At 44.3% G+C, this 11,077-nt stretch overlaps 1 protein-coding gene across 1 annotated transcript in view; it reads left to right on the plus strand.

Moving 5' to 3' along the window:
* ELK4 (ELK4, ETS transcription factor) overlaps nucleotides 1-8,084 on the plus strand; it is a 12,652-nt gene extending 4,568 nt beyond the window's left edge. The window contains exons 3-4 of the mRNA XM_019546556.1: nucleotides 608-724; nucleotides 1,994-8,084. Of these exons, the coding sequence (XP_019402101.1) occupies nucleotides 608-724; nucleotides 1,994-2,092 (216 nt within the window). The 3' untranslated portion in view covers nucleotides 2,093-8,084. The remainder of the gene's footprint in view (nucleotides 1-607; nucleotides 725-1,993) is intronic.
* Nucleotides 8,085-11,077: the final 2,993 nt, after the last annotated feature.

Below are 11,077 nucleotides of genomic sequence, written 5' to 3' on the forward strand. Positions count from 1 at the left end.
CCCCCCCCCCCCCCCCCCTTGGTGTTGTATATGTCAGGGCCAGGACTTTCTCAGATCTGGGTACCTACAATTAAGTTCTAATGCTGTAGGACATGAAATGAGAGTCTGGCTTCTTGGCAGTGTTGAGGGCCCTCAAATGCCCCTTGAAGCTGCAGGAGTTGCAGACCTTATTTAAATCAGGCCTCTCTCACTTTGCAACTTCCTCACAAACCTACACGGGGGCTTGAGACTGTCAGTCCCAAGCTGTCTACACTACAGAGAAGCACAGACAAGTTGTTGGTCCCAAGATGTCTATGCTTTTGTTGGCATGGCTGTGTGAGGGAGGGGTTTGAAGGCCTGTGCTGGCAGAAGCTGTTAGGTTGAATACAGTTAAACCAGCACCAGCGAACTTTTTCCGGTAATAGCTTGTGGTTTGTGGTTGTGAAGTTGTGATGGCTTTATTATACCAGGACAAATTGCTGCTTAACTTGAATAGCAGCGTCCTGACTAGGAGCTCTTTGCTTATCTAGCACACTGGTAAAGACTTCTTAGTGTGGCACGTGCATATCATTACTAAGATAGTAGGACTTGATGTACAATATACATGACTGTTGTGTGTATCTTGCAGACTCCCATCTTGCTGACTCCAAGCCCCTTGCTCTCCAGTATCCATTTCTGGAGTACGCTCAGTCCAGTTGCCCCTCTCAGTCCAGCCAGGTTGCAAGGTGCTAACACCCTTTTTCAGGTAAGTGCCTGCGAGATTTGTGATGTCTCAGGAATGCAGGGAGGGGTACAGTTGGTCTAAAATTTTGATTGCAAGAGTATGCCAAATTTTTTGTTGTAAACTGCAGCAGACTTGCCTCCAAACATTACCGGTATTTCCCAACTTTATTTACAAATTGGTTACTTCAGTTAATCAATAATAAAGGCATGTGTGGCCAGTAACTCCAAACTATGCACCTCTGAAAGCTCCCTTTGCCTCAGAGGATAACTTTAATTATTCAACAATAGGAAGAAGCCCAGTGACTTCTGTTTTCCGTCTCTCAACTTTGTTAGCTTTGGAGGGACGGTTCAAGCTCAGTGAAAGTTTACTTTCGCTAATCGGCAGTCTACCTTCTAAATTTGGCATTTCCCTGGTTTAAGTATCAAATACAAGCTTTCACTTTCCATGGGAATTGTTTCCATTGTAGGTTGATTAGTTGGGACTCCTTTAGCCTTTTTTAGTTTGCTTTCCCCATCAAAATGCACTAAACAAGCATGCGTAATCCCAGGAGCGGGTCTGCCTTGGAGAGATGTATATTTTGAGGTAATTAGGGTCAGATTTCTGCCGTGTGGTCCTTGGCTTTGACACTGCTCTAGCAGCTGGAAATTTTGAGTCTGTTGCATTTCGGATGGAGATTCTTAATGATCCTAAACATGGGGGGAAAATACCTTGCAGAAGTTGAAGGGACATCCCCTGTCTCACAGCTTAGAACAGGAATAAGCACACCTGTCACTTGATTTCTGCTGAGCTCAGCTGCGACACTTAATGGCTCGTGTTTGGGGTTTAGGTTTAACATTTCCATGGAGATGAAGGTTGCAGCTTGCATCCATTTAAAACTCCCTAGCCTGACAATATATTTGTCTGCAGAGTCATCAGATTCCCCACAGGCTACATAACCTGTTAAGTAACTGAGGCATCATGTGGACGCTTGTTCCCCAGCACAGTTACTGGCATGAAAGAGCTGTGGCTTGCGATTCGATTATTCGGGATCCAGGCTGTCCTTGGTAGAGAGCTGACAGACTGTGTCACTGTCTGCTGCAGTTACATTGATAGTTCTGCTTGGGTTCACAGAGACCTGAGTGATCTTTAAAGTTCTCCTGGCTGGATGAGGGTTTGGAAAGGGGAGGAAGTCAGTAGACTTTCTCAAAGCCTTCAGGGCTTTGCCTCACACAAGGAGTCAGACGCAAGGATAAAGAGAAAATTAAAAAAAAACAAACAAACTTCCCTAATTGTTTGATTTTTGTTTTTTAGTTTCCATCAGTGCTGAACAGTCACGGGCCATTCACTCTCTCTGGACTGGATGGACCTTCCACCCCTGGCCCATTTTCCCCAGACCTGCAGAAGACATAGCACATGACCTCACAGAAGGACAAATTGGGGAGCAAGGGAAAGAGATGATATTCAGTGTAATCCATGTTTTTAAATGAGCAATTTACAATTCCACAGAGATAAGTAGACATGATTTTTGCCATTCCCAGCTAAAATGCCTTTTGCAGAATTCCCTTTTTTTTGAAGACTATATTGGGAATGCACAGGGAAACGCCTTAATTGGAGTCCAGGCTCCACAGACTTTTCTCTCCCTCTTTGGTTAAGAAGACTTTTTATTTTGCTTTGACTAAAGGGAGTTTCTGTCAGTGATGCAGTGACTGGATCTGCGTTGATTGCAGCAGACGGTGTCAAAGAAGTCTCTTCTCTCTGACCCCGGAAACCCTCCGTTCTCCTGCCACTCCTGCTAGATGAGATGAAGAACAGTTGTGAGTGAAGCTGGTATTCCAAGAAATGCGTGGTCAGGGGGTCTGAATGCAGCTCTTCCATGGGTCTGCCAACTTTCACAGCCTCAGAACAGCTAACGTCCCATCTGCTGTAACAAAAAAAAAAATCTCATCTCGCTGGGAGACATTTTAAAGGATGTACTTAGTGATGGGGGGGGTGAGAAGCGGACGCTTTCTAGCTGGGGTTGTACACGGGCAATTGGGCAGCAAGTCTGCCTCTCTTGGGTTGGTTGGCACTGACATGCCTCCATTCCCCCCCCAGGCCTGGAGTGAGGAAGCAGGGCTTGGAGACGAACGGGAATGGGATGAATTTGTTTGGGGTGCTGGAATTGTTTGAATGCTAAGAGCCAGCTATTTCCTGGTCCTCCACATCTGCACAAAGCCTGGACGTTGGCGGCGAAAAGGTTTTTTGAGCAGTAGCTGGTTTCTAGGGGTGGGGGTTGTCTGGGTACTGGGTGAGGTTGCTGTCTTGCTGCTGCGTTGGAGACCTTAATGAGAGAGAACACTACGGTTCTGCTCTTTTCCTACCAGTGTGGTACCCAAAACAGAAGAGCCTTCCCTCCCACTTGCCCCAGCTCTCGTCTCAGGTTCTAGTTTAGAGCTTTGCTTTTCATCTGAGGCAGTGTCGATAACTAAGACGCACAGGTTTGGTGTATGGCACTAAAGTAGGGAACAAACAAAGCTGCATCAGCATGAAGGTCCAGGCGTGCATGGTCTCCAGGTGGCCGCCTGCGGGGGTTGCTGTCAGTGTTCTTGGGAGCTGTTTTTTAGTATTCGTGAAGTGAGATTTGCACCTGGAATGAAAACCTCCGCCAGCCTTTTGTGGAGGAGCTGAGACAGGAAGGGAGAGTGTCAGCCCTCTTGCCTCCTGCTCTGTGCCTCCTAATGGGATGTCTCAGGGTTTGGGCATCGGGATTTATACCCTTTTGGGTCTGTCATCCAGCAGCTGTCAGGCAACGGCTTCCATTTGCTGTCAATGTACGTGCAATGACTTGGTGGCCTCAAATGACCTTTTGGCTAGCATGTCCACTGGAAATGCCGGGGGGCACCACAGTGCCCTCTGATTGGCATCCTTGTTAGCTGTCTTAGATGCTGAAGACTGAATGATCATGGGAGCGGTTACTCCAGAGTGGAGGTGAGGGACACTTGCAGCGCTACTTTCTGTATCGCACCTGTCCTTTGGATGAACAGAGGACTTAAATCTCCAGGACTTTCAAGTTGGCACTTTTTGCAAGCTCTTAAGTGTGTGTGTGTGTGTGTGTGTGTACATGTATGCACCTGTGTGAGCACTTACAAGACTTAATGTGGTACAAGTGGCCTGTTGTATGCTAGCATTGAAACGTAACCCCGTATTGTTCATCTTTTAATACATCACCCTTGGGAACTGGATATTAAACACCCCTGCCCAATACAAGTAAAAGAATATGCCTAGCGTCAGGGAGGGGCAGACAGTCAGCAGAGGTAGTGAGCAGCCTGCTTTTTAAAGCACGTTACTGCTTCCAGTTTTGGACATCAGCAGGTAGTGATTAGAAGTCACAAGCCCTTGGCTCTTAACATGACAATGTGCAATATTCACTGGTTATTAAGGTAGTCATGCAGAAAGAGAGCTGCAGGTAGTAATTGAGAGCAAGCATCTGGGATTTGTGGGTTTACATGTAGTGGCTTATGTGCCTGCTCTAAAAAAAGAAGTGTGTGTGTGTATGCCTGTGTGTGTATATAGGTGTGCGTGTGTATATATCTATATCTATATCTAGATAGATATAGATTTATATAGATATAATCTATATATAATTAGCAGCACTTTTGATGGTTGTATTAGGCTGGCCAAGTTTATGCCCAGTAAGTGTGATGCCTGGGGGGTGGCATTGCAGAATAAGGATTCTGTTTTTAAAAAAAAGTCATGAGCACTAGAGTTGTAGCATGATTGCTTCCTTCTTCCTGTGCCCCTGAAGACAAGCCGAGGTTCTTTGTTTAAAGTATACCTGTGTGTGGGTGTGCGCTCGCACTTTCTCACCTACCCTTTTTTTTTTGTGGGTTATAAAATGTTCAGTATGTGTGTGCAAGAGAACTAAATGCAAACCCATTTTGGCAGTCTTTAGGTTCACTCGGTCCAGTAGAGTGCTGCCATCTCTGCAGCTTCAACGGGAAGTGTGGCCACGGTGGGTTCGGCAGTGCAGTGGCTGGGACGGGGTGGGGGCACTGTGTTGTTTGATTATTGGCGAATAACGTCTTCATTGGATGTTACTTTGCCCCCTTGGGATTTTCTACTTCTTGACATGCCATTGAGAAGACTCTTGTCCCCTAACCACTGCTGAGAAAAAGATCTCCTTTTTAGAGCTGTTCAGTCAGCAGGTATCCTTGGATGGCAGCAGGCAGAGGTGACTGAGGAGAAGCTAGTTTGCTTAGTTTTTCCCTATCGTGACTTCCCAGATGACTATTAAACAAGTGACTTGGTTTTGTACATGTTGCCTCACTAGTGAGATGGCTTGTAAACACACACTTATTGACAAGGACACGACTGTCAACAGTTTGGGATAGGAACATTCCTGACAACACATGGCGTAGGTGTAACTTTCTGTGAGTCTCTTCTACCCTCCCAGCTTCCTTCAGGGTGATCTTGCCGGTTCCTGCTACTTGTTCTTAATGAGGGGCTTTTATTTTATTTAAGGCTTTATAGTGCCATTGTGCATTGTTGGCTAAAAGGTAACAAAAATGGCTATTGCAGGATATTGCAGTTGCTGCTGCATAATAACCTTGCACAGTCATGGATGGAGCTTGCCCTGCCGCCGCCTCTGCCATATCTGCTCCTTTCTCTTAGGAGGCTTGAATCTCCATGGGTGTCACTCCCACCACTTTCCCGGCAGCTGGAGATGGGCATCCTGAGGGAGGTGGTGTATGTGGCATGGTCTACCGCTGGAGGAATCCAATTTGTTCCGTATCCACTTGCCTGCAGGGAGGGCAATCCCAGTCTGAGGGAGGCAGAAGGGAACGCAGAAGGAGGTTGTCTGTTCAGCAGAAGGGCCGCTTGAGACTGTATGCTCTTGTGTTGAAAATTGGTCTTCAGAGGTAGTTGCTGAATCTAGTTCTCGTGCACCATCCTTAGTTCGGGTTGTGTTTTGCAGTCGGTTGGGAAGCAAGGAAAGACTGAGTCCTTGAATTCCAGAACTCTTGATTATATACCGAATATCAAAGGGCTTTGACATCAGTGCGTTTCTGAATGGGACGTGCATTGCGAAGGGCCTTGGCATTCAGGGCCTTGGGATAATTTCTCTCTCTGCTACAATTTCACAGCCTCGGAGATACCTAGCACATAGATGCATTCTTTTTGGCCTTTTTGTGTGTTCAGTTTAACCTCAGTGACAGTCGCTCATATGCATATATCTTCCTTTATGCAACACAATCACTTCTCAAAACCAGGGCCACGTGTTACCCTGGCAAGGATCTCTGTCATTCATTCGACTTTACTGCAAGCACTTCTGCAACAAATCAAAATGTTATACGAGGACGTGATTAAAATAACTCTGCAATTCTCTGGGTGAAGGCAAATTTAGAACTCGGATCCACTCAAGTGAGGTTTTCCAATGCTGCGTTCAGAAGCCTCCAGTTCTGATGGTCTAGTAGGTATCTAGATGATCTGATGATCTAGTAGGTATCACTCATGTATCTACTTTTAATGATCTTTTTTGCTACTATTTTTATAGCATTTTTATATGTAATCACATTTTACTCTACAATTTAACGTTTTATTTTCAGTTTTAATATGTGCTTGTTTACAAGATGCATCTCACTTGTATCACGAGGCTAGCTTGGTAAGCGTGCAGTAGAAATCAGACCGTTTCAGTAGCTAATGAATGTTGTCAAGATTGACAGACATTCACATTTGATTATTTGGGTTTATGGATCTCTCAAAGAATTTTGCTCTGTTTCTGTCCTTGGTTCTCATGCATAAGAAATCCATGTAGTTTGGGGTCTCTGAGATATGAGGTTTGTGTGCTTTATCTTGCCTAAAAGAAATGCAAAACTCAAGAACTCTTGGTTCGGAGGTGATAGTTTTTTGTGGCTTCTTAGTTGCTCTAATAAAAGGTATCATCTCTGAACCAAGAGTGCTAGAGTTTTGCATTTCTTTTTGTCTCACGGCTACCAAATACATCCCATTATCTTGCTTAAAGACGGAGGCACAGCGCACAGCTTGTCTGCTGGAGAGAAACCCCAGGGCCCATCCTGCAGCAGCAGCAGCAGCAAGGTTGAACTTCCATCACTCGTGCAACCGTGGTCTTTGGGAAGTTGATTCCAGATGCTTTAAAAAGGTGCAGTAGGAGCCGCTCAAAAGCGGCAGTCTAGTGAAATGGTTTTAACGGTGATTTAATGTAGTGATGGTGAATGTGATGGCTGCTGCTTATCCTGAAGGGGACTGACGAAATTTCTGTTTGATGCGGAAGCATTTGGTCAGTGCCAGTGGCATAAGTAATGGTTAACACGTAAAATGCTAAATACCAATCCTTTTCATACTGTGGCAGTCAAAGGAGGATTACAAGAGGAAAAGCAGTGACCAGTGTTTTTATGCTTAGGGTTTTAATGCAGTTCTTTCACACAGTCTCTTCATTGGATAGGAGCTCTCGGTTCGCAGCAGAGAGCTGGCTGGTTGAGGGGATTCCTGGTTGCATCACGGGTATGTTTGAGACGGTTATTTTTGTCGGCGTTCTTGAAGGATGGTTCTGGCCAGGCGGATCCTTGTGAGCGTATTCCTCCTCCCCGATTTACCAACTTTTAGCACACCCCAGAGCCGTTGTAGCTGCAGGAAGGAAAGCAGCATTGCACTCTGCCTCGTGCATCATCAGCAGACTCGCTGCTTGAATTTCTTGGCTGTCTCTCTGATGCCATGTGAAGCGGAAAGAACAGAACTCGATCTTCAGATAGCCAGAGCTTGACGTTAGAAATGCTGTGGGTTTGTCTTGTACAATGAACAGGCTGACATGGGAGGGACGCATTCCACGTGGGATCTCCATCCTCTTTACGGGACAGGTTTCCTGACCATAACAATGCTTTAAACTGTGGCACCAGGTAAGGAAAAGGAGCAAAAAACCCTTGCAGACTATTCAGTTTCCCCTCCCTCATGACGGTTAAGACGGGACGTCAGCCTTTAACTCAGATGGTTCTACAAAAGCCAGGAAAATAACTCATTTGATTATTAGACTTCCTTTCAACCTCCCATCAAAAGAAGGTAAAATATGTCAGCTGATTGATGGCTACTCCAGCCACCTCGGTAACTATACAGTTTTTGACAGTTTTGGGACCTGGTCTTGCTTTTTATACATGTTTAATTGAGACTGGAATAACTTTGTACTTACCAAAACGCATCACACACACACACTTTTTGAGGGACATAGATTCATTCTCTATTAGTTTCCAGACTTGTAGCAGATAATGTCTAAAATATATATTGAGGATAAGTACTGCACTTTGCAGTTGCCACTTTTTAAGGGTTTTGCACATTTGAAGTTTTGTGTGTTTAGTAGAAAGCAGAACTGAAATCCATTTTGCCATGTTACATATTCAGTGCTTGTCAATTTTTTTTTTTTTTTTTTAAACATCTGATCTGATGTAAATCTCCCAGAAAGTGTCTTAAAGTGGTCACTGGTCTAGTTTGATGCTCATGGAACTTGAATTTGGCTAAGTAAGTTGCTTCTTTTAAAACTTAGAAAAATATTCTCAGTTGAGACTTTGCAGAAGAAGATTCATCTCAGCCGCATCATTCTGACCCTCCGGAGAACAGGGGGCTCGCAGTGGTGACACTGACTTCACTGTAAGCAGTGTGGACCGGAAAAATATGGCAGGTATTCGGTTGTAGCCCAGTTCAGTCCTTGAGCAGTACTTTCAAGTAGCACTATACTGGTAACTGGAAGTTCTAATTGTCAGGCTTTTTCATATAGGAAGGTGTTTTGGACAGCCTCTGCATGGTTTCTAAATTTGTACTCTGTGTGTTTGGGAGCGGTTGGGGGAGGGGTGGGTTAAAATGCCCAGTTTTGCTTGTAGGCGCCTTGAGCTGTTTGTAATTTTTTGGGCTAGTACGCCTTCAATCTACAGGCGTTGAAACCGCTTTATAGACTTGTCTTGACTTTTTGTTCTGCTATTGTTCAGTTGCACAGAGTTTTATATAAGATGTACTAGATTCTGATGTTATTTCTCTGTAAACATTGTTGAGGTTATACATTGTAGTAAGAAAAAAGAAAAATAGTAGTATTCTAAAGCTCCCTTTGAAAAAACTCGTTTGTATTTCTATTGCAGTGTTACCAGATGGCCTTATGTACGTCACAGTGCTTTGTGATAGGTACAGTAGCACATTTTAATGCTCCCTCTCCCTTACCTTTTGTGTTTATAGCAGAGACGTATATTCTTAGCGATAGAGATGAATAAAGAAGAAAACTGCATAGTGATGTGTACAGTGAGGACTGAGGACTGGTTATCTCCACAGGCTTGTATCAGGGCAGCCAGAAATGCTCTGAGGCGGGGAAACAACTCCGATCAGGGATAGTTAATGAGCAGGAGACTTTGGGAAGGCTGAGAACTGGGGCGCTGATGCCATCTAAATAGAGGTTTTGAATAGTATTGGTGAGATGTCAGTAAACCGAACAGCTGCCCTGACTTCCGGGCAATTGCTCTGACTTCCACCACCTTGGTAGCTGGCTCTGTAGCCTTTTTAATTTACTCTAAAGGGCTCAGTTGAAGGGGGTGCAGTGTTTGATGTGGGGGTGCATCAGCAATCTGATCAGCTCTGGTAACATTATGCAGTTCCTTCTCTGTACTTTTTTAAAGTGCAGGTCAACTTTGCAAAGTGACTCTAAATGGGAGTAATTGGACAAGCATAGGCTCAGTGAAGCTTTTCAAGTTTCGCTTTATTTACAGGGTTTAACACCCCCCCCCCCCCAAACCTTTTGCAACCTCAGACTGGAAAGTAGAGCTGGGTTCTTTTCACCTTGTGGCTGCATATACCAGCCCGGCCCTAGGGCTTTCCCTGATAGTGAACTGGTACAGCACAAGGCCAGCTGGTACCCTCAAACTTGATTTTTAAACTCAGAGTACAATCCGGTTTGCTCCCTGTGACTCAGCTGGCTGTGTAGAGTCAAATGTCGGTGACTGAAAATCTTTTTTTCCCCAGATTCAGAATCTGGGGCCTGGGAAACGCATGCCATTTTCAGTTATTCTTTCTAGACTAGAATAGCACTTTAATTTTGTACCGAGTCAACTGCTAAAGCTAATTTCTGCTACATCCGAGGCTTGTCCTATCTCTCAGTGTTGGATAAATACGGCAACCTTGCATTGTCCTGGTGCTCTGATTACACTAGGATAAATGTAACTGGGGAGAATGTAGTTTCTCAGTCTCTCTCTTATTGGTAACTGTACCTTCTATAATATCTAGTATCTTAATGCCATTGTGTTTAAAAGAAAACAATGCTGGTATGTAATGCAAGTGCATAAATAGCCAAAGTTTTGAATAACTGTTCAGTGTTACTAAATCTGCTTTTATTTATCCTCCCAGCATAAGAGATTAGGGAGACCTTCAGCATGTTAAAATGCCATCAAATTCGTCAAAATATAATTTGACTCCATTTGGGTCCTGGTAGAGCAGGTACTAAGCTCTCCAAGTGGATTTCAGGTTTGACAAGAATTTGGAGGGCCAAATTAGTCTTAAACTCTTAAGCTGCAGGATCAGTCTGAGGAAGTGCCATGTGATGACGCTGCAGATTTTAACCAATATTGTTTTAAAGATCCATGTGCTGGCTTTTGTACATGCAAATGTCATGAAGGTCTTTCCTGAGAAATCAGGTGATTATAATTATTTTTTTTTCCTATGGCTTCAAATGTTGTGCAAAAAATAAATAAATGTACGGCAATCTTTTTTTAAAAAATGGGGCGGGGGCTGGTTAAAAGAACTATTTTGTGTAAGAACTGACAGAGGGGTTTGCTTTGTATAATAATGCAAGCTGGCTTTAAAAAGCATTATAGCGAATTTATTCAAGTCAGTCATGTTGAGAGATGTGCAACCAGACATGCAAAACAATTGTATTTTTTTAAATAAATATTTTTAACAAAAGTTCCTGAACTTGCTGCTCTTCTCTTCTGTAGAGGAAATGAGAGTTACAAGTGCAGCAGAGACAATACAGTTAACACCCTGATCACAAGAGTGCTCCTCACCAGAGCTGCCCTGTCTGTTCACAGAGGTGCTGGCTTCCCTATGGCTTGCACAAGAGGGAAAGACCCAGCTGATGTTGCCAGGTGTGTAGCATTACACGGTCCTTTTGCCAGCTGTCACCCTCCAGGTAGGAAGTTCTCCAGCAAATAGTGTGCTTAAGAATTTGAAGATAAAGTGGTGGATTTACATTGCCACGGGTCGGGGAAGGGAAGGCGAAATGTTGCTTTGTGGTAAGTGTTTTTGCACAGCAGCAGAAGCAGGCTAAGACGCTGGGCTTGGACATACAAATAGGTTACCACAGGCAAAGCCTGGGTGCAATGTTACTTAGAAAGCATCAGCTGCTTTGCGATAAGTGCAAGGTCGTTTATTCCA

This window comes from Crocodylus porosus, unplaced genomic scaffold (assembly GCF_001723895.1).
Source record: "Crocodylus porosus isolate Cpor-Errol unplaced genomic scaffold, CroPor_comp1, whole genome shotgun sequence".
Lineage (NCBI taxonomy): Eukaryota > Metazoa > Chordata > Crocodylia > Crocodylidae > Crocodylus > Crocodylus porosus.